This window comes from Macrotis lagotis, chromosome 6 (genome assembly GCF_037893015.1).
Source record: "Macrotis lagotis isolate mMagLag1 chromosome 6, bilby.v1.9.chrom.fasta, whole genome shotgun sequence".
Taxonomy (NCBI): Eukaryota; Metazoa; Chordata; class Mammalia; order Peramelemorphia; family Peramelidae; genus Macrotis; species Macrotis lagotis.
In genome coordinates this window covers 81,896,145-81,920,480 of record NC_133663.1, presented here as the reverse complement: position 1 = coordinate 81,920,480, position 24,336 = coordinate 81,896,145, and the positions used below count along the sequence as shown (strand labels likewise).

The 24,336-nt window shown below is 35.5% G+C and overlaps 1 protein-coding gene across 4 annotated transcripts in view; it reads left to right on the top strand.

Moving 5' to 3' along the window:
- Positions 1–24,064, top strand: part of CREB1 (cAMP responsive element binding protein 1) — a 72,585-nt gene extending 48,521 nt beyond the window's left edge. For 2 of the 4 annotated variants that reach the window (XM_074191513.1, XM_074191514.1), the window contains exons 6-8: positions 2,531–2,713; positions 5,038–5,188; positions 22,541–24,064. In XM_074191513.1, the coding sequence (XP_074047614.1) occupies positions 2,531–2,713; positions 5,038–5,188; positions 22,541–22,685 (479 nt within the window). In that variant the 3' untranslated portion in view covers positions 22,686–24,064. The other 2 variants (XR_012469435.1, XM_074191515.1) reach the window with 2 other exon arrangements.
- The last annotated feature ends 272 nt before the right edge of the window (positions 24,065–24,336 follow it).

Below are 24,336 nucleotides of genomic sequence, written 5' to 3'. Positions count from 1 at the left end.
GAATGAAGGACAAGAACCAACCAACCATGGTAGCTTGTTTTTTTTTTCTTTTTCAAGTAAAAAGAGTTTAACTGACATGGATATAGTGTTTCTAGTTGTACAGATCAGTGGACTGCAATGTAGAGGATGGTTTATGCTAAAGTTACTTTGTCAAGATAGAGAAGAAGAAGGAAAAGCATTGTTTAATTGCTTACTATGTGTCAGACGCTGTTAAGTGCTTGAGATATAAATTACTAACAAAATCGTCCCTTTCCTTAATGAGCTTACATTAGGGGAAGATAACTGTTGTCCAGGAAAGTTTTTGATAGACATGTTAGAATGATTGGTGGTTCAATTCATGGGACAATTGATTGCAATGTTCTTATTAGGAATGATAGTGTTCATTTGATTATTATTCATTGATTTCATAAGCTGTAAATTTAGATCTAGAAAAGACCCTTGGAAGTCTTCAGTCTAATATCTTCATTTTGTCAATTGGAAAACAGGTTCAGAGAAGTTAAGTGACTAGTCTAAAGACACATAACTAGTAAAGTGTATGAGACAGAATTCAAACTTTGCCTCTCGTGTAGATTTGGAAAGGACAGGGATACTAAAATAGACGATACTCACTGAGAACTGGGTAAGAGAATATACATTGTTCATTAGAGCCCACAGTCACAGAAGTATAGGCTTGTTATGACCCACACACACATACACACAACTCTGTTATCAACCAGTTACAGAGTAAGAGATGAGGCATTTCTTAACTTGCTTTGCAATAACTAGTCAGTCCAATATAACGTGGCTACCCCATTTACCAAGACTGTCAGACAATTCTTCTGCAGTCCCTTGTCGCCCACCACTTGCAATCAAAACTTAACCACCTTCCATGTGGATGTAGCAGCTAAATTCTCAATCTGTATACTGTCTCCCCTCACCCCACTCTAGCCTTTTTAAAAAAGTTTTTAAGTTTTATAATATACACAATTATTAACATATTACATATAGTTTATGCATAAATATACATATTGGGTCTGCCTGTTCAAACTTTTTTAACTGATCTGAATGACCAAAATAGCCTTAGAGACCACTTATTTAGAGAGTAGTCCTAAGGCTTGTAGAGAGTCCTAAATATTTCCCTTGTAAGAAACAAATCATTATCAGTTATCTTTATATATTGTCTCTGCTGGTTTGATTAAATTTTCATCCTTTTTTGAACATAATGTCTAATACTCATTTTGTAATGTCTATCTTTTTTTTTAAGTTTTGCTAGACAATGGGGTTAAGTGGCTTGCCCAAGGCCACACAGCTAGGTAATAATTCCGTGTCTGAGGCTGGATTTGAACTTGGTTACTCCTGACTCCAGGGCTGGTACTCTATCCACTAGGCCACCTAGCTTCCCCATAATGTCTTTCTCTTAAAACAGTTTCTTGAAGAATAACTACTGTGCCATATTAATGCATAGGAACATGGATTTAAAAGGATCATTTAAGATTAGTAATTTAGTTTATCCCTCTCCAAACACCCTTGTATTTCTTTTGTATTTGTGGAAGGCATGGGGATAGAGAATCGTTTGTGTGTGTGTGTGTGTGTGTGTGTGTGTGTGTTTACGTTTACGTGTGTACACATACCTGTTGTCTTCTTTAGAGTGTAAGCTCCACAAGAGGAGAGATTATTCTTGTTTTTACCCTTCAATGTCTAGCACAGGGCCTAGTGCATATTCTTGTTGCTTCATTTACTGATTATTTAGCTACTTAAGATCTAAAGTGTTGATTTCTAAAGAGTACCTTTGCAGTTTTCCCAAGAAGCATTGTTTTGAACTGCTACTGTAGTTATTTTTTGACATAGTAACAATGATTTTGGCTTTTTCATTGTATCAATTAAATGCTTAATTTTGTGAAGCAAGGCTGTAAAATGGGACCATAATAGCAACACTTTGCATTTCTCTTTTTTTCTTTTTCTTTTTTCTTTTTTCTTTTTTTTTTCCTTTGATTTTTGCAAGGCAATTGGGTTAAGTGGCTTGCCCAAGACCACACAGCTAGGTAATTATTAAGTGTCTGAGCTAGAGTTGAGCTCAGGTACTCCTGACTCCAGAGCCAGTGCTCTATCCACTGCGCCACCTAGCCACCCTAACACTTTGCATTTCAATATCACTCCAGCTTTATAAAATATTTGCTTTAGAATAGCCCACTGAGATAGCTAGTTCAAGTATTATTTCCCTGTTATAACAAGAATAAAAATAACAACATCCCTTTTAAGTTCTTGAGAATGATTTTACACTTATTACAGATGAGTTATCTTAGTGTTCTTTTTAAATTACACAGAAATGATTACATTTTTTCCCATCAAATAAATAACTGTTAATACTTATATTAACAGAACAAAATAATGAGCATGGACTCATCTTTGTGAAAATTTTTCAATATCTAGCAGTGATAGAACATTTGATATCACATTTGCTGTGTTGAGTTTTTTTTTCGTAAATATATGTATTTTTAATCTATTATGACTGTTATTTTTATTTGTAACAGTAAAATTCTTTGGGTTTTAGTTGCTATTACCCAGGGAGGAGCAATACAGTTGGCTAACAATGGCACAGACGGGGTACAGGGCCTGCAAACATTAACTATGACAAATGCAGCTGCCACTCAGGCCAGCACTACCATCCTGCAGTATGCACAAACCACCGACGGGCAACAGATCCTCGTACCTAGCAACCAAGTTGTTGTGCAAGGTAAGAGAATTTCAGAATTTCTGAATGTGTTGTGCTCGAGAAGACTAACTTGAAAAACTATAGCAGCAAAAGTAAGTACAGTGTAAGTCACTGTTGGAAAGAATGCTCCAAGCTTGAACATCTGTTTTATTAATTATAGAGATTATAATAGTCTTTCTAAAATGTTTCTGCATTTCTTTTGGACCAGAATGTCATGGCACAAAAGCAAGTGTTTCCAGGTTTTAAAATATGGTCTTGCCTTCTTACTGTTTGAACCTATTCAGGGATGAGATGTGCTGTGATGTCATGCAGAGTTCACTAAATGAAATTACTTTCCCATTGACTTGCTGTATGACTTAGGCAAGGCCTCCCACTGCTCTATGTCTCAGTTTCCACATCTATAAACTGAGGAAGTTGAACTAGATGATTTTTAAAGTCCCTTTCTGCCTTAAAATTTTATGATTTCTCTTTCCCCGAAAAAGATTTTACTGCCTCTTCTTTGAAGTTTATGTTTAGGAATTGCTTCATTTAAGACTTTTTTACATATTCATGCCAAGATTAGGGTAAATATTGTGAGTCTTGTTTATATGATGCTCTTAATAGTAAAATTTAGCTTTGTTCCATTTGTGAACAGATTTAGTTTCTTCATAGAGAAAATTGCATTCTATCAACTTTTGGTTTGAAAAAAGCCCATTTTCCTTTCTTTTGGTTCTAGAATTCTTTTAAAGAAGAATTGGACTTTTTTTTGAAAAGCTATGTGGGGGGGGAGGCGCTAGGTGGTGCAGTGGATAGAGCACCAGTCCTGGAGTCAGGAGAACCTGAGTTCAAATTTGCTCACACACTTAATAATTACCTAGCTGTGTGGCCTTGGGCAAGCCACTTAACCCCATTGCCCCCCAAAAAAGCTATATAGGTCTTTTAAGAATACTAGTTCATGGGCAGCTAGGTGGCGTAGTGGATAAAGCACCGGCCTTGGAATCAGGAGTACCTGGGTTCAAATCCGGTCTCAGACACTTAATAATTACCTAGCTGTGTGGCCTTGGGCAAGCCACTTAACCCCATTTGCCTTGCAAAAACCTAAAAAGAAAAAAAAAAGAATACTAGTTCATGCCACATTGAGAATATAAATAACAATAGATTTTTAGTTTTAATTTGTCATTTTAATGTTAGTTTATAAATTAGAGTAGACTTATCACTTATTTTCTTTAAAATGTTCCATTATAGATTTAATCTTTTAATCCTTCTGTCAGTGACTATTTTTCCTTTTCAACTTGGATATTTTCCTTTTGAAAAATCCTAAAAAATCAAATACATATTTTCTTAATTTACTTAAAGAGCCTAAGAAGTTTACAGAACATATCCTGTTACTAAAAGAATAACATTTTGAAAAACAATATACTGCATATTAATGGGAATAAAACACCTTTTCACTTTACATGCAGGTACTCAAAAAATGTAAAGCAGGATGTCAGTGAATTTGAATTCTGAACGTCAGTTTGAAGATGGTAACATGTCTTAGTATATAAATCTTAACTTTTCTCCCCCAAACTACACATTTTAATTGGTACTGATAAGGTGGTGGTAGACTGGGAGTAAATATGAATTAATTCTTGAAAACTTCGGAGTTCTTTAAAATTTCCTTAAATTTCTTTTCCTTGGGAGCATAGATACTGAGCTTAGTTTAGAAACAGTTTGTTTAGAAAGAATATTGGTTGTGTTTCTTTCCATAATCGTTGGTTATTTTGGTTAGCAAAACACAACCTAAACTTATTTACCAGTTAAAAGTGTCTGCGTGAATAATTTGGTTGTCTCAAAGCAACAATACTTTTTTGATAGTGTAAGGTTTTTTTTTTTCATTTTAAATATTGTAACAGTTGACCATAATGCTTTATTTTCTCAACCATTTTGCTACATTTGAAAAATCTGGATCTTTTTTATATCCTGGTGAGAGATTCTGTTTGAAATTTTAAAATATGAATTTACCTATATCAAAAGAAGTCATTGAGGTACTATCTCAGAAGATCATCCAAGTTATTTCCTACTTAACTTTTATATCTAAAGGTGGTAACTCTGTTAATTGAATAGAATTATCCTTCAGTGAAAAAAATAATAATAATACATAGCAGTACAGGTCAAATCCTTTTCTATTCAAGTGGTTTTAATCATGGATACATTAAATTAAGGATTAGTCTCCATTGATGACCTAAACAATGCCTGAGTCCTCAAGTCCTTTGATCCCATATTTTTTCCTTTTGTCATTTATAGTAATGCTGTTTTAAGAATTGCATACTTATAGTCCCTTAAAGTCTTATGCCATATATCCCTATTTTTTTATTTCTTCTCAGCTGCCTCTGGAGATGTTCAAACATACCAGATTCGAACAGCACCTACCAGTACCATTGCACCAGGTGTTGTTATGGCATCATCTCCAGCACTTCCCACCCAACCTGCAGAAGAAGCAGCACGAAAGAGAGAAGTTCGTCTAATGAAGAATAGGTATGCATTAACTATGATTAAGTTTAAAAGCATTTAAATCTTTTAATTGTGCTGTCCTTTGTGAATGATGATGCACATTTTGTTTTTCTGGAAACATATGCTCAGTCATTTCACTTCTTTCTGTCTGCCCTCACTTGTGACCAACAATATGAATTTATTAGATAACTTATTATGCATACAGCATAAGTGCAGTTTTCGATTTTCTGCAGGAATTCTGTGTAAACTTTATCTCTTTGCACTATGCTCTAACTTGATAGGCTAACTGAAATTATTTTCTTTTTTAAAATTGGAAGAGATTAAGGTGATGTGTGTGTGTTTGTGTGTATTTTATTTTGCCTGATAACCTAGATTAGATAAATGTATTAACTTTACAGATGTATCATTTTATGGTTGGCATATAAATACAAGGTTTTATACAATCATTTTACCATTATTGATGCTAATCAAGCTAGTTATATGCATGTATATTGTCTGATCCCTAATCGTATCATTCTGAGATATGTAATGAGATTCATGCTTTCTTATTTTGTGCAGCTTTTGCTCGTATTTTTAGATTTATCCTGAAGAATGCCATCCAGTGTCTTTGGTACTCTCTTCTGGTCCTCGTATCTTTGGGGGTTCTAATTATAATACTCAGACATTTTATCCATCTCTTGATTGTCATTTCTTGCTCTCAAAGTCCACACTGTAAGTTGGACATTTATTTCTCAGATGTACATATTCTTTTTGATGCTAATTTTTGTTTCTTCTCATTTGCTCTTTGATAATTTGCTGAAATTCTATTTTATATCTGTTTGCACCTTTCATTACTCTGTTACTTTTAAGTTGTGTTTTTTTTTTGGCAAGGCAGTGGGGTTAAATGACTTGCCCAAGGTCAAACAGCTAGGTAATTATTAAGTATCATCCACTCCCTATTTAACCATACACAGTGGAAGAATAATGTCTTTTGTTTTTTACTATGGTCTTCATTGAAAAGACTTTACCAAGTTCTGGGGTCCTGTGCAGTTTAGTATATCCTCTGCAATTAGCTTTCTTGAGAACCATACCATCCATAGGAATTTGGTTTCTTTGAACATCTACATGTGAAAGTCATTTTCTTTGACACTGAAAGTAATACTTCAGGTGAGTTTGTCTTCCTGTTCTACATATTGCTTAATGTAATTATATTCAGATTATTGAACCAGAATATCTTCATATTAGGCATAATTTTATATGAAATTTTCAAGATACACAGGGAAAATACCTTTTTAGGGAAACTTTCAAAGTTGTATTTTGTTCACTGAACTAAAACGCCTTGTTAAAGTAGAAGAACAAAATTGATATGAGAGGTTTTGCAATTACATGTAAAAAAAATTTTAACAATTATTTTTGAAATTTTGAATTACAAAGTCTTTTTCTCCTTCCCATTCCTCCTCTTCCTTGAGAAAGTAAGCAATTTTATATCAATTATACATAAGAAGTCATGCAAAACGTATTTCCACCTTAGGTCATGTTAAAAGAGAAAACAAAATCATAAAAATAAAGTTTAAAAAGTGTGCTTCAATCTTGAGAGTTTAGCAGTTCTCTTAAGAGAGGTTTTAAGTTGTGAAGGAATGAACCCATGAGGAAACTAGTCATTTAGCAGGGTAAAGGAAGAAGGTCTTGTACTTCTGTGAGAGTGATTAATATTAAGTTATCTGGTACCTTATTAGGGAGTCTCTGAAACATTAATCTGGAGGTTGGCTCACTTGTACCCTCTCTTTATTACACTTGTAGACAGAATCTGATATTCCCACCTGCCTGAGCCATGCCAGTATATGAGAACTAGAACCAGACCACGGGCAGGGGGTCCTCTTCTGTCTCATGCTGCTGGCTTTTTTTTTAGGTTTTTTTGGCAAGGCCTGGGGTTAAGTGGCTTGTCCAAGGCCACACAGCTAGGTAATTATTAAGTGTCTGAGGCCGGATTTGAACTCCAGGACTGGTGCTCTGTCCACTACATTACCTAGCCACCCCGGCTTTTTTAATTCAGTGCAAAGGGGAATGAGCCCCTACTCCTACTGGGCTACACTGTCACTTTATAGATCTTTGTGTCCCTAGTGCCTTTCACAGTGTAATTCTACATGAGTAGAATTAAAATCAACACACACTAAATACACTCTAGGATCTTAAATTCTGTATGTGACAACAGTGATGTGATCTAGCAGAGTCAACAGGCATTTATTAAACATTTACTAATAATAATTAACATTTATACTTAAGATTTGGAGAGCCCTTTATAAATATTCAATCATTTGATCCTCTTAATGGGTAGGTGCTATTTTTATCCCTATTTTATATGTAAGGAAACTGAGAACCACAGAGAGAGATGTTGAGGCATTAAGGGAAAAAGAAAAAGAAATTGCCTAAGATGCTTTTTCATCATTAAGTTTCCCTTCAGTGTGAATATGGGTCATTCTCAAAAAAATTCTTTAAAGAAATAAGAAAGTAAGCATATAGGTAGATTTTTCTTTTTTTTTTTTTAATGTCCTGAAGGTTGGTATGTCTGTCTCATTATAAGCATCAGTGAAGATCTTTTAGAGATCAATTTTCAACCATTTTTTTTTGCCTTTAAAATTGCCACGAATTTCTTCAATAGCTACTTAGTCTGATCTAGACACTTTTTCATATTTAATCTTAATAAGTTACACTACTAGTCAGTTACTGTAGTACTAAGTTAGTAACCTGGTCTGTTGGGTACAGATGTGATAAAGCCCAGTTTGACTATTCCATTGCACATATATTTTTTGACCACTTACTGATTTTGGGGGTGGGGTTGTTTGTTTTGCTTTTCTTATTAACGATTTTATTTGAGTTTTACAATTTTTCCTCCAATCTTACTTCTCTCCCCCCACAAATGATTTTAGTTTTAAATGTTTTCAAGATGATATGGCTTACAGATCTCATGTCATATACAGGTTTATTTTCCCTTTAATGTTTTTCATTGTTTTGTGAGATGATACTCATAATATTTTCATACTTTTCCATAATGATCTGCCACTCTTGCCTTTTGTTGACATGTTTTTCTGTTTGACAAGGACAGGCAGTTGTAAGTCATTGAATAACTCCTGGATTCAAAGTCATTTCTGGAATTACCCATTCTCAAAAATCTTTCTCTTTTATTGTTAACAAATTAGGAGTTGTTTTTCCTAGAAAGAGGATTAGTGACTTTATTTCCCTTCTTGTTTCTTTACTACTTAGCAATGATATAATTTGTATCCTCTCTCTAATCTTCCAGATTGTCCATTTTCAAGTTCATATAAGCAGTTGAGAGAAACTTGAGAGAAAATGTTTTTCTTTGATCTTTGATTCTGCCTTCATGGGTCTGACCAGGACAGAGACTGCAGTATATTATTACCCTGGGTTAAACTTCAGCCAATCCGCAAGCCCCCCCCTCTTTCATTGAGCATCATTCTTCATTACAATTTGGCACTGGGGGGTGGTGATTGTGGGGGAATCCATTGTGTTCTGGAGTTTGTACCTTAGGCCTGCAACATAGTAAACATTTTAGACTAAATTTCTCTGACTTCCTTCTGTGAATGTTTCTGGCCTTGTATGTGTTCCCTGGCCCTGCAGCCTTAACATGGCCTGCTCAGCAGTCTGTAGGCTCACCTCCCTGGCAGGTCCATGGCCAACTGAGAGCCCTAATTGTCTTCCTTGGACCTTTTCATCTTGGTGCAACCTTTCTAATGCCTAGTATTACTGACCATAGCTTTTTCCCGTCCTTCCTAGTCACCACTGTGCTAACAAACTCAGAATAGTCTCCGTGTAGCTTCTGCTTGGCAGAACGATGCTGAACTGCCAGGTTTTTCATGGTTCACATAGGATTTTTTTTCTCTTTTTCTTTTTCCTCTCACTTTTGAATTGGAATTTTAAGTTTTATTTCTCCTAGTCTAATTTTATTTAACTAGAATGAAACAGTATTATGATTTCTTCCATAAAATGCCTACTTACCCTGCTCATTTAAGTGCAGATCCATGACTAAATTCTAGGGAAGAAATGGTCCTTATTTTGGGAGGTTTTTCTGACATTTGTGAAGAGGGTTCAATCTGGTGACTTTTCTTCTCTTCATCCATTTCTTAAATGAGAGGCTCAGGATTTTATTTTGCTAAAACAAGTTAAAATTGAAGGGATGTGACTTGATTCAGGATAGCTGGTATGGATAGCAAAATCATTTTTATAATTTTAAAAAATCCAAAACACTTGGAATCACTTCAGAGTTTTTATCACTGATCATGCAAGTATTTTCCTATTCTGCTGGTTCTCTTCTAATTTCATCACTTACAAAAAAGCTTCTTAGGATTTAAAATAGTTTATTTTGTCTTATATTATCTGTTCCTTATTTGGTTGGATATCCTGCATGTAGCTCTTATGAAATAATTTGATTTCTTTCTCTTATTTATGTATGCTTCTAAGAACTTTCTGTACACATAGGTAGGGATTCATTAACCTTTTAGGGAGATAGCTTGGAGTAGCTGCTAGTGATTGTCCTTAGGGTTAGAAAGACCGAGATTTAAACTTCTGACATATTCTGACAATTAACTCTAGGTCAGGGGAGGGGAACCTTTTTCTGTCAAGGACCATTTGGATATTTATAACATTTGCAGGCCATAAAAAATGATCCACTTAAAAATTGCCTGCTATAGTTAATCAAACATTTAATTAATTCACCCCTAAAAACTACTAGAGTTATTGAGTTTCAAGTCCCATCTAGAGTTGCCTTGGCAGCTCAAGACCAAATGATCTTCTAACATTCCCTGTCCCTGCTCTGGGTGTTCTTTAACCTTAGTACTTCTAAGCAGCTCTTTACCACTATAACGGCAGATCTATGTAGATAAAGAGAGTTTCTTCCTCCATGAAATCACATATCCTGACCGTAAATACTATCCCATTTAATGTTGTTACTAGCTATTTTTTTGTCTTTGATAGTATTTTTTTTAGTGTAACAGGCATTTTTATTTTATTTCATTTTTTAAATTTTATTTTTTTATTCTCATTTTGTACAAATTTTTTTAACATTAATAAAATATTCTTGTTTAAGAGTAAACAAAATACCCCCTTCCCCCCATGAATATAGACTTGCTTGAGCGATAAAGTAAAGGGGAGAGAAAAAAAATTAAAATAAAAAAATAGTAATAATTGTAGGTATGGCCAGGTGGCACAATGGACAAAGCACCAGCCCTGGGGCCATGAACACATCCAGCCCTGTAGACCCAACAATCACCCAGCCATGTGACATGCAAGCCACCTGATCCCCACTGCCCTGCAAAAACCAAAAAGAAGAAAGAAAAAAAACCCAAAATAAATAAAATAGTAATAATAGTAGGGGTGACTGGGTGGCAGACAGAGCATTGGCCCTTGAGCCAGGAGCACCCGGGTCCAAATCCGGCCTCAGACACCCAAAGACCACCCTGCTATGTGGCCCCAGGCAGGCCACCCAGCCCCATTTGCCCTGAAGCCTCCCCCAAATAATAGTAATAATAAATGTGCTTCAGTCTTTGTTCCAATACCAACAACTCTGTCATGGGTGGATCACATTCTTTATGGTAAGTCCATCGCAGAAGTTACTTCCATGTTTTTCCAACGTTGCCATTGCTGATCACAACTCCCTCCTTTCTTATTTCTCCACTACCATGTAATATATTTTATCTCTCCTTTCACTCTTACTCTGCTGTAGGGTCGCTGAGTGGTGCAGCAGACAGATCCCTGGTCCTGGGGCCAAGAGGCCCTGAGCCCCCATACCACCCCTTAGGCCCAGCATCCACCTGGCCCTATGGTCCTAGACAGGCCTTCCAATCCCAGCCCCTTGCAAGAAGTAAAAAAGAAATGTATTATATCTGACCACTCTCCCCCCATGGTCCATCCTCTCCTCCTTTATTCACATTCCCCACCCCTTCCCCCCGCTCCCCCCTCCTTCTTACTCCAGATGTCTATACCCATTGAGTATATATGCTGTTTCCTCTCCTAGCCACCTCTGATGAGAGCAAAGGTTCCCTCATTTCTCCTTGCCTTTCCCCTTCCATATAATTGCAATAGCTCATTGTAATAAAGAAAAATCTTATTATATCTTCGAATTCAGCTTTCTCCTGTGCTTCAACTATAAAAGCTCCCTCTGCCTGCTCTATTAGCTGAGAAGGTTCATATGAGTATTATCAGTGTCATTTTTCTATGCAGGAATTACATGCAGTTCATCATCATTAAGTCCCTCATATTTTCCCCCTCTCCTCCAATCTCCATACTTCACCTGAGTCCTGTATCTGAAGATCAAACCTTCTGTTCAGCTCTGGCCATTCCAAAAGGAACCTTTGAAATTCCCCTGGTTCATTGAAAGTCCATCTTTTTTTCCCTGGAAGAAGACATTCAGCCTTGCTGGATAGTTCATTCTTGGCTGCATTCTAAGCTCTTTTGCCTTCTGGGGCATTATATTCCAAGCCCTACGAGCTTCTAATGTACTTGCTGCTAAGTCCTGTGTGATCCTGACTGCAGCTCCACGATATTTGAACTGTGTCCTTCTGGCTGCTTGTAATATTTTCTCTTTGACTTGGGAGTTCTGGAACTTGGCTATAATATTCCTAGGGGGTTGGTTTTTTTGGGATCTCTTTCTTGGGGGGATCGGTAGATTCTCTCCATTTCTATTTTGCCCTCTGCTTCTAGAATATCAGGACAATTTTCCTGTAGTAATTCTTTGAAAATGATGTCAAGGCTCTTTTCCTGATCATGACTTTCAGGTATTCCAATAATTTTTAAATTATCTTTCCTAAGTCTGTTTTCCATATCAGTTGTTTTTTCAATGAGATATTTCACATTTTCTTCTAATTTTTCATTTTTTTGGTTTTGAAGTATTGATTACTGGTTTCTGGTAAATTCATCAATCGCCCTGAATTCTATTCTTTGTCTGAAGGATTTGTTCTCCTCAGAGAGTTTTCTTATCTCTTTTTCCATCTGGCCAATTTTGCTTTTTAAAGCATTCTTCTCAATAACTTTTTGAACTGTTTTATCCATTTGACCTAAGCTGGTTTTTAGCATGCTATTTTCTTCAGCCTTTTTTTGGATTTCCTTGACTAAGCTGCTGACTTCATTTTCATGTTTTTCCTGCATCTGCCTTATTTTTTCTCCCAGTTTTTCTTCTAACTCCCTCATTTGATTTTCAAAGTCTTTTTTTGAGCTCTGTCATAGCCTGATCCAAGTGTCTGTTTTTCTGGGAGTCTTTAGATGCAGGAGCTTGTGTTTTCTCATCTTCAGACTGAGTATATCCATCCTTCTTGGGATCATAGATAATATATTTCTCAATGGTGTTCCTCTTTTTTCTCTGTTTGCTAATTTTCCCAGCCTGAGCCTGTTTTGGGGGTGCTTCTGGAACTTTTAGGGCACTCCCACAAGGGTCTCAGTGTGTGAGGCTCTGTCCTCCCTCCTGGTCTGTGAATAACCATATGCTCTCCCATCTGCCATGGGGCTGTGTTGGGGGGGCCCTGCTGTTTTTTGGGGGGGCCTAGACTGCGATCAGGATCTGAATATGTTCAGAGCCCCAGAGTCCTGTTCCAGGGGCAGAGCTTTGATAGTATTTTAAATACTCATCCAGATTAATTAAAAACCCTCAATTGGTTATCTGATTTCTACCGTTCCTAAGGAGGGAGAGGATGAAAGTTCTTTTCTTTGCCTCAAGATTCTTGTTTGTTTCGTTTAAGACTGATTCTCACCATTGATCAACATATGGGAACTTTGGCCAGTTCATCCCTCCTAAAACAACCTGATCCATTCTCCCCCCAACTCTCCCAGCTCACCATATTAATACCTAATTTACTAGAGCCCCTGGAATCTTCATAGTCCCCTACAACTCAGAACTCTCAGCCTCAACCTCCTCAGTAGCTGGTAATTATAGTATATACCATCTCATCCAGTCAAATGTTGTTTAGCTTGGAGAATTATGTCTACTGTGCTATCTTGATTTTTGAAGCACTTCATTTACTATAGGTAGGCTATCCTTTCTGAAGGCAAGGAAAAGGGAAAGAAGAGAATTAGATTTTTTTAAAAAAGGCACTTTTTGCCTGTAAACCCTCTGCCCAGGGAAATAACAAAGCTATTTAATTGTAAAATATTCTCCTTTTAGATTCTGGTTTTCAAGTTTTTTATAATTCTCTTCCACCAAAATTTTATCCCTACACCTACTTTAAGCCAAAATGTAACATGGAGTTGGACCAGGAGTCAGGAAGACCTAAGTTCAAATTCCTCCTCAGACATATTAGCTGTGTGACCTTACTTACCTCACTTACCCTCTATTTGCCTTAATCCACTGGAGAAGGAAATAGCAAACAGTATCTTTACCAAGAAAACCCTAAAGACAAGGTCATGATGTCAGACACCCCTGAACAACAAATATCACATAGCTATTTATTAATAAAATCCTTTATAAACTTCATTTATTTTAAAAAATTTTAACTAGATCTTAATGTGAAGAATGGGTTAATTTGGTGTCACAAATTTTCTTAGTAGGACAGAAAGAAATGTAGGTGATGTAAAAAACAAAGTATAAATGAAAAATAAAGGAGAACATCAGTGATACTGAGAAAATCAGTATGTCCATATCAAGGGTATGGACATTTTTAGTCACTATATCCATAACACCAAATCTCCTTGTATTATGGTTATATTAATTCACAGGCATCAACAGTGTATCAGGTGGGTCTGTTTTCCTGAAACACCCCTCCCTCCCCCAACAATATTCTTTTTTATGTGCCAGATCTATTTTAAACATTTTTGTTGAGATAGAATGAAACCAAAATGCTTTGCATTCCTTATCCTTTTATATTTAAGAATATCTTAGTCTTTAAATTAAAATAAGAATTATTTTTATAAACCAAGTGAGTGATTATTAATAAAGAGGCCTTTTATTTAATTACAGGAAGTGATAAGCAGCAACATTGTAATTGAGTAACATTAAAAAAACAAACTTTACTATTCATAGCTCCAACTTTTCATAGTTACTTTCATCTTTTTGAATCAGAATATGAATTTGAGGACTTTGCATTGATCTATTTAAATTATTTAATTGTGTTTTTTTTTTTTTACTTTTCCCCCCAAAATATCTATTTCATCAGGAAATTTGTTAAGGAATTCATGTTTTATCTTTATTCTTAGCCAAGAAAAATATAAAAATGCTTCTCAGTTTCCCAGAAGTTAACCAAGCCTTTTCAATTTTAGATCTCTAACCCTCTTGTTTTGTTTCTTAGACAAGCTTTATTGAGTGTCCATTAGATTCCAGATCAGTGTTTTTACAATGGCACAAGACAGCTAATGTATATCACAGTAAAGTGGAAGCATTCTCTTCTTTGCCACCATATTATTGCACCCAATTTTGAAAAGAATTTAACTTTTAAAGATATTTTTATGATTTTTGTAACAAATAAAACTGTACATAGTGCCTTGTTCACAAAGATCAGGGAGGGGTAGAGGGAGTAGACGACTTGAGCTCAATATGGGATCAGCAGGATAAATGTAACTCTTTCTACTTCCTCTCTTGCCATACCCTAAACTTAAACAGTACATAGTTCTGAGATATTACTCACAACATACTCTGCTTATCTTCTAAATCTTCAGCAGCATCCTACATGTTAGATTTGCTGGAATAATTACAGTGTAGCTACCACATGCTATTTCCTCCCTATATTAGATCACTTTGACAACCCTTTCCTTTTAGGCGGTGTACATAGTGGACCCTTTCATGACCTGAGGACTTGACCTTCACCAATAGAAGGATCTTCCTAATAACCTGTCCAGCTTAAAGGTAATTGAGCATTTAGGGAGATCCTGCCAAAGGGAATCTTCATTTTCTCAGTCATCCAGTTAATTTACCTGTATCAACTATCAAAAGACACATACCTATTCATTTTCTCTATGTATTGGGTATAGTATTTACTCTGAGAAATCAAAGTTTTGTTTTTTAGGGTTTGTTTGTTTTTTTGCAAGGCAAATGGGGTTAAGTGGCTTGCCCAAGGCAAGGTAATTATTAAGTGTCTGAGACCAGATTTGAACTCAGGTACTCCTGACTCTAAGGCCGGTGCTTTATCTACTACACCACCTAGCTGCCCCTTGGAATCAAAGTTCTGAAGTGAAAGTATCACTAAGTGTAACAGAATAATAGATTTCCTTAGTTTTGTTTTTAATTGATTTTTTTCCAGTTAGCAAGAATCTATTTTTTCTCTACTCTCTCAGTAGTGAAGAGAAAAAAACAAAAGCCTCAAAACAAATAGGCACATCCAAGCAAAACATAGGCTATGTCCCCCAAAAAAGTCTAAATTTGCACCTGATTTTATCACCACTCTGTAGCTTCCAAGTTAATGAGAATTCCATTAAAATGTAAGATCTCTTGAGTGGAACCTGTTTCATTCTTTATAACCAAAATTCTTAGCAAACTTCTTGGTATGTATTAACATAACTTATGTAAATTAATAATGTTTTCTTACTAAACCATACTTATGGTGCTCATGGGATAAAAGGGGACAGCAAATGATATTTTCCAAAAATTTAGGTTAGGCTCTCAATCTCCGCAGAAACTTTTTTTTCCCTTTTGTTTTGTGTGCAAGGCACTGGGGTTAAATGACTTGCCCAAGACCACACAGCTAAGTAAGTATTAAATATCTGCAACCAGATTTGAACTCATATCCTCCTGACTCCAGGGCTGGCGCTCTATCCACTGCATCACCTAGCTGCTCCTCCTCAGAAACTCATAAGGAAGATACCCAGAAAAAATTAGTGCCAGGAAACACTGGACACTACTTGGTGCTGCCTTGATTGGCATTCTTAACTTTATGTGCATTGAAAGCTATATTCAGTCAGATTCATGATATTCTCCTTGATCATTTATCCCTTTGGCTTCAAAAAGAGTTAGGTATGCCATCTCTCCCTGCCAAATCTTGGAGGCTGGTTCTGCTTGCTTCACTTTGTGTAAGTATTCTCATCATCTTCATCCTGCTAGTACCTTAGCCACCAAATTTCCTTTTCTATGTTTTGTATTTATTCTTATTTTCCTCAATAAAATTGAAGCTCCTTAAGGACATGAACTTTAACTTTGTATTCTCAGTACTTGTGAAATGTATTTTAATAAGTTGATAAAGTGAAGTAAATGTTCCATTACATTCATATATCAGAATCATTGGGTTACCTACTTTATTTCCAGATCTTTGTTCTAACAGAAAATAATCACTTTAGGATATATGGAGTTTATCTTTCTGTCTTTGATGTCTTTGGGGTTTATGCCTGGTCAGGTAATCTCCAAGTCCAAGGACATAAACATTGTAGTCACTTTTTTAGCACAGTTTCAAATTGCTTTCCACTATGGGGACCAATTTCATAACTCCTTTGCCATTGCCTCCAAGGCAGATTGTTCTGTGTTTTATCAAGCTCTGTCAATTGATTGGGTATGAAGAAAAGCTTCATCCAATTGGTTTGTATTTGATTTTAAGCAGTCTTTCCAAGGGTTGGTCATAGTTACTTTTGAAAACTGTTTGTATCCTTTGACCTTTTTAGCCATCAGGAGTACCTCTTGTCTTAGTTTTATGTTTGTTTTGGGGTTTTTTGATAATTCCCAACATAGCTTGGAAATTAATTAATGTCTTAAGCAATTAGTTAATTAATGTCTTAAGTACCGGTCTCTGGAGATAGAAATAGAAAAGCTGATCTTAAGAAATTTGTGCTCCAATGCGAGGAACAAAGGTGCTATTGCAGAGAAGATGGTCATACCCAGAGTTCCTTAGGGAATTTCATTTTGGCAAATGGGAAAGTGAGACATTTAATGGTGATTTTAAAAGCAAAGAGTTCTCCCTCATCCCACCCCCCACTAATAAATTTTCCTTTCTAAACTAGATGCTTTGATTTCCTTCTCAACAAAAACCTTGTAATTTCCTACAATTGAAATCATTCATTTTTATCTTTCATGAAATTTTCTATCCTTTTCTTGGCTAAAAAACTCTAGCCTGGCAATAACTATGAAATTCTTTTTTTTAACCTAATTTTTATTTAAATTTTTGTATTCTGGTCTTGTATCCATTTTGAGATTCTTGTACATGGTATAAAATATTGTGAGCAACATATTTCTAAGAATCATTCTGTCTAGGAGTCAGAATTTCTTGCATTAAAAATAACTTTCGTTTCTTTTTCCCTGTCTCCTTTAAAAGAAAGGAAGGAAGGAAGAAGGAAAAAGAAAAAGTCTAGCTTAGGGACAAGGCATTTAGAGCTGCACCTCCTAAATTGGGTAGAAATCTGTAGAGGTCACACCAGCTCTTTGTGGAGGTGAACCATCCATAGGTATTATACATAGCACGTGTTCTGCAAATTTTTCAATATATTGATTAGTTGCACAAACAGAAATCCTTTAAAAAAAATTTGATATAGGATGACTTTCTAGGAGGGCAAGGGGGCATGGAGACATGGGATACTAAAGTGTTGTAAAAAATATATTAATAGGGCAGCTAGGTAGCGCAGTGGATAAAGCACCAGCCCTGGAGTCAGGAGTACCTGGGTTCAACTCTGGTCTCAGGCACTTAATAATTACCTAGCTGTGTGGCCTTGGGCAAGCCACTTAACCCCATTGCCTAGAAAAAACCTTAAAAAAAAGAATTAAAAATATATTAATAGCAAACTTGTTTACAAAGAAGAAAAAGAAGAATTCTTTGAGGGGAAATCACCTAGTTCCTATACCTTTTCCATTTGCAGTATTTCCTGAAACTCCTTTCCACTCCAAATCCCAAATGTGACCTTAAATTAATCCTTCTATTGCTGTTCTTCTCTTGACTTCACTCCTATCTTTATGCTGGCTTTAATGTGTAAATCAACAAATTTGAAGGGGACAACATGCCTGATCATTGGACAAATTCTAGTTCCTCTCCAATAATGTGAATTATTCTTTACTTCTCTTTTTTTCTAATATCTAGACTTTGAGATCTGTGACCTGGGAAAGGTGGGGGAATTGGGGATTTTTGTGGGGTTTCTTTTTATGACTTTATTTCAATATAATTCATTTCTTCCTTTGCTACCCTATAAATTTAATTATTTCATCTAAAAATATTATCTTACAGAAAGGATCTTAAAAGAGCCCTTGGCTTCCCTTAAAGTGCCACAAACTTCCATGTCACTAAAGGTTAAAAATTCCTGATTTAAATAACAAAATGTATCTGTCAGAACAAAACAATAATATTAAGGAAATTAATGAGAAAAAAACCTGATATGAACAATATTATAAAGCAACAGTTGTCAAAGCTATCAGTTAACAAAGTTATCAAAACTACCTACTGAAAAATAAGAGTAGTGGATCAATGGGAAAAATTAGGTTCACATGACATAGCAGTAAATAACTATAATAATCTACTGTTTGATAAACTCAACAACTCCATCCAGCTTCTGGGATAAGAACTCACGGACAAAAATTCCTCAGAAAACTTGAAAATAGAATGGCAGAAACTAGGCATAGACCAAAGTATCATGCCCTATACAAAGATAAGGTCTAAATGAATACATGATTTAGACATAAAAGTTATTGCCTAAATATATTAAGAGAGCACAGAATCCTTTGACTGTCAGATCTTAGAGAGGGGAGAAGTTTATGACCAAACATGAGATTTCTTGGTTTTTTCCTTGAATCTAATAGCTCTGTTATCTGCAAGGTGTACTATATCCACAAACAAGTATTTCTGTCCATTTATGAAAAATCATCATTTGATTTTATTTAAAATTTTGTCAACATTCTTGAAAAAGATAAATTAATTTTTGTATACGAAAGATATTTCATTTGGAAGTTAACAGCAATGAAGGATGTGGCCAGTGTCATACTGATGCTAATTTCAAATAACATATAAAGTAATGAATGGTGTGTATGGGGCCTGGGGGAGTGTTGAAGGTAGACTTTATCTTAGCCTCTGAAATCTGATTGTTCTAAGCATTATCTAATTTTGATTTACTATAATGACAGTTACAGCAAGGAATTGATGGACCACTGTTGAAATGCTCATATTTGACCAAGAGAATGTAGAACTATTTAATTACCACTTTTTTTTTCAACCAAGGAAGGTCTTGCAAATAAGAGTTCCCAAAAGATTACTTTGAGGAAGATCTTCCCAATCAAATAGTTAAACTAAATATGTTTTAAAAAGTTGAAATTCAAGATGATAAAAAAAAATAGAAGAGATTGTGACTTTAAGTGTCTACTTTCCCAGATAAATTTCATTCCAGGGTGACCTAAAATAACTTCATAAATGTGATCCTGAAAGCAGTGGTGGGAGTATGAAACCTTGAGGGGCATCACAATGATTTCAACAGGAAGCATACATTTCAATTATTGCAACAACCTCATTGGTTTCTCCCCACACTGGTCCTTCCTACCCTCTGATGATGATGATGACTAAGTGTTGGTCTAGCGAGATGACCACCTGTGTTCCACACTTCAGCCAAGCTTCCACAGAACACTATCTCTGTGTAACCAGCTGGCATGGTGCCTCAAGTACTCCTACCTTGGCTTGAGTGTCTGACTTATGTGAGGCCTTTCGTGGTCATTCTGTTACCTTATATTTATTTTCTGTACATTGTATTTATGAGCTTTTTAATGTATTTGTACCTATTATCCCTATTAAAATGTAAGCTAAAGCTACTTGAAAGTAAAGATTGTCTTCTTCTTTGTCTTTGTATTCTTTTCCTCCTCCCCTAGTACCTAGCATAGTTTCTGTCACAAAATTACTACTAAATAAACATTATTCTTATCCATTGATTGATATTCTGAAAACAAAACTAGTAAACTTGTGGAATTTGTCAATTCTTAGGTAATTCTAGAAAAAAATTAGTCATTTTAGAAAGAGTTCATAAGGTTACTTTAGAACAATTCTTACTAACTAACCTCATTTCTTTTTTGGATAAGATTTTTAGTTTAGGTCATAGGAATGCTTAGATATGGTGTATCTTTATAACAACAAATCATCTGACAATATCCTGAAATTCTTGTAGATAAGATTGGGGTATATGCTGAGTACTTGGATCAAGCCTTTAAGAAACCTGGGGTTTGCAAAGATGTGGAGTTCAGTAGGTAGTCAGTACACTCTTCCAGGCATGAGGGACTATCTATGCAAAGGAACAAAGATAAGAGAATAGATTTGCCTTCCACAGGAAATAGCTAGATTGTAAAGAGAACCTGAGGGAGAAGAGAGCTAAGGGAACTAAGCCCAAGGAGTCTGGAGCTCACCTTTAATGGGGGCAGGCCTGTGCTTCAGGAATTTCACTTTGACAACTCAATAAATTGAATTAGTAAAAGGAGAAATTGGAGTTCAATCACTTCACATATCATTGTTATTCTTAAGAATGTTTTTGTAAAAATTACTACTTTTAGTATTAGAAATATTTCTGTTTAGCAAAAATAAACCTGAAGACCCAATTTGGAGGGATATATAAGTTAAAAATAGACCTGACTTGCAAGCAGTTTTTATGGGGCAACTGTTTTAGTTCGTTAAAAGTTGACAGTCCTAAAACCTGGAAGGCCTTTTTTTTACAAAGTAAGAAATGCAGTAATCCCATTCCCTTTGCATAGCTTTAAAAATAATGACTAACATTTTTCATGGGACCACATTCTAACAGTCCTGTGAAGTATGTGACAGGATGGTGAGAGATCTGGAATCTGTGACATGAGAGTCAATTATGATGATATGTATAGACTAGAAAAATTAAAAGATATTAGGGCACCTACATTCAAATATTTGAAGGCCAGCCATCTTTAAAAAAAAAAGAAGTAATCCTTGGGTGGTTGAAACAGCAAGAGGAATAAAGCAAAGAAGGATAGAATTTTGATTTGTACACAAGAATTGAAACTGGTAAATCGGTACAGAGAGAAAAAAAGGTTTAAAAGAGGCTTTGGAAGTGATGTTAATTATATTTTAATGTATTCACATCAAATTCAAGCATATACGAAGTCCTTTCTGTGTAGACTCTGGGCTGTTTGATTTTTTTAATGATGTTTTAAGTTAAGGTTTATAAAACAGTTTTCCTCACAACAACCCTGTAAGTTCAGTAGTACAATTTGTAGACAGCTTGGTGGCTCAGGGGATGGAACACTGGACCTGAGACAGGAAGACCAGAGTTCAAAGATGACCTCAGACTCTCACCCTGGGCAAGTCATTTCACCTCTGTCTGCTTCAGTTTCTTCATTTGTAAAATAACAGTAATCATGACACCTATCTCCAGGGTTGTTGTGAGGATTTTTTTTTAAATGAGAGAATAAAACATTTTGCAAATTTTAAAGTGCTATATAAATACTAGCTATTATTACCCCCATTTTACAGATGAGTAAACTGAAGCAGTGAGATGATAAGCGATTTGCCCAAGGTCTCAGTTGTCAGAGCCAGCACTCAAAACAGTTCTCTTAACTCCAAGATCAATGCTTCTTCTGCTATCAAGTACCAAGATCAGGTACTTTTACACCTAAAGAATTACCTGGTGTGCTGGAATAGATTTGAAGTTTTAAAACTAAGGAAAATTTTCAGTTGCAAGCATTTTTCACATATGTTTTAATCAGTCTTTGATAGAGTATCAGAATCTTTAAGCTTCATAGGTAAATTTATATCCTGTGCCATGGGGAGAAAGAGACAGTTTAGTATAGTGGACAGTTATTCCACCTCAGAGTCACATCTGATGACTGTTTAACCCTGGACAAGTCATTTGACTCCTGAGCTCCCAGCCACTCTCTTAAGACCCCAAGTTGCCAAGACATGGCAGATACACATTGAGAGGAGTTTCTGTAGTAGAAGCTTATGATTGATGAATTGATATCAATCATTTATTTGTCATCTATGTAATGTAACAGACACTGTACTAATACTGGGGACACAAATGCAAATGAGTGAGACAGTCTCAAGGAGTTCACATTGTGTAATTCAGTGGGAGGGAAGACAGCACATCAGAGGGAGATTGACAGAAGGAGATGGGCACAGAGGTAACATCTTGGCTGATGGCAGGGAGTAATGGTTGGTCCTGGACACCACTAGTTCACTGCCAGAGGCCTAGGGTAGCGGGCGTGATGGTCCAAGTGGAGGCAGTGTAGTTTGGAGCTAGGAGTTGGGAGATGAATTTATATTTATTATGAAGCTCCTTTTAATTTATTATGTCTTTTAAAATGTCTGATTCATGTAACTTTTTCAGAATGTTTTCTGAAACATTTAATTTAGTTCAAAATCAACTCCCATCAAGACACTGTATGATGTTTTTAAAATAAAATTTTATTGATATCTCTTGTTTTTATTCACCTTCCTTTCCCTCTGTCCCATACAGCCATCTTTGAATTTGATTCTAAAATGTTCTGTCTGTTTGTAGGGAAGCAGCACGTGAGTGTCGTAGGAAGAAAAAGGAATATGTGAAATGTCTAGAGAACAGAGTGGCTGTGCTTGAAAACCAAAACAAGACACTGATTGAAGAACTGAAAGCACTTAAGGACCTTTACTGCCACAAATCGGATTAATTTTGGATTTTCATTCTCACCTCCTTAAGGTGGAGAAAATGACTGGTGTGTCCACAGCCAGAAAGACAAAGTAAACTTTTTATTTTCTAAACAGTTCTCTTTTTTTCTATGCGCAAAACTGCCTGAAAGCAACTACAGAATTTCATTCATCTGTGCTTTGCATTAAACTGTGAATATTCAAACACCTGCCTCCACTTCTCCCCACCCCAAGAAATCATCATCTTCCCGATCATGAAGAAGAGACTTCTGTTTTTTAATCCCCTCTATACTCTTCAAGGAGTAATAATTTGTTCATTTGTTGAATTGTTGGGGGAAAGTGAGAAGATTTTTTTAAAAATAATTTCAAGGGTTTGTGCTGAGCTCCTTGATTGCCTTAGCAACAGAAATGTTCCTTTTCCTCCTCTCTCTAACCCACCCCCACCCCCTAGCCTTTTGAAGTATCGTGTGTGTGGACTGAATGCAGAAAGTAAGTAAGGTGCAATGAAGAAGTGATGATTGCCAAATTGACCTGTATTCATTGTAAATTATTTAAATTTGTTTGCTAATGATATATCTGACAAGGAGGGATTTATATATAGAAAAAAATTAGGAATTAATACAAAGAATTTCTTGTGTATGTTCTATCCTCTAATTTCTGCAGTACTAAAAACTTGTTCATACCTGTCAACCATTTTGGGGCTGGCTCTCTTTTAGGTCACTCCCTTCTTAACTGCAATTCTCTGTGTGCTCTGTATTTTAAATACATTTAAGGAAGTCACGAAGTGAATGGTATAGCATAGCCTTTGGATCAAAAGTGAAGTCAAAGTTAACCTATACAGGTGTGAAGAGCTTTTTACTTAAGGCATTAATAATTTTTTAGTGAAGAGAACTGTTAAAGAATAGAATAGCCCCTTTATAGTAAACGGATGTTTTTATGAATATTCATGTCCGTGGTTTCAGAACAGTAATCATTTACTGTTTTTTAATTTCAATATCTGCTCTTCCCCTCTGCACTTAACATTTTATCCTTACCAAAAAAGCCTTCAAGATGCTAAAGAAAGAAAATGAAATACTATATTAATGAAAGTAAATGTGTTATAGGAAAAAGAAATTAATTATAAAATAGCCCATTTAAGTATAAGTTTACACCTGGTGAATTTTATCAGTGAAAGCTATAAAAATGTCATAAGGACATTTGAAAAGCATCAGTGTTAATTTATGCATGCATTTTTTTTCAGTGCAATGTCTAAGTGAATTCTATTATAATGTTTGGGTTTCGTTCATTTAAACACACACACACACACACACTCTCTCTCTTTCTCTCTCTCTCTCTCTCTCTCTCTTTCTCTCTCTCTCTCTCTCTCTCTCTCTCTCTCTCTTTCTCTCTCTCTCTCTCTCTCTCAAAACAATCAAAATCCTGAACTGTTGTTTTTGCCTGACAAGGTTAATTATGTTTAAGGCTTTTCAATGGCATGTCATCTTTGTCATTTGATAAAGTAACTTCATGTCTAAACTCCTAAATAAGAAATATGTGGCTATGTTCATATTAGACAATAATTATCTAATAATTTTTTGAGATATTCATTGCTAAATTATTTTCACCAAATCTACTTGAAATAAAATTAATATTCACCTTGTTAAATTAGGTAAAATTCACATGAATTATAAGAAT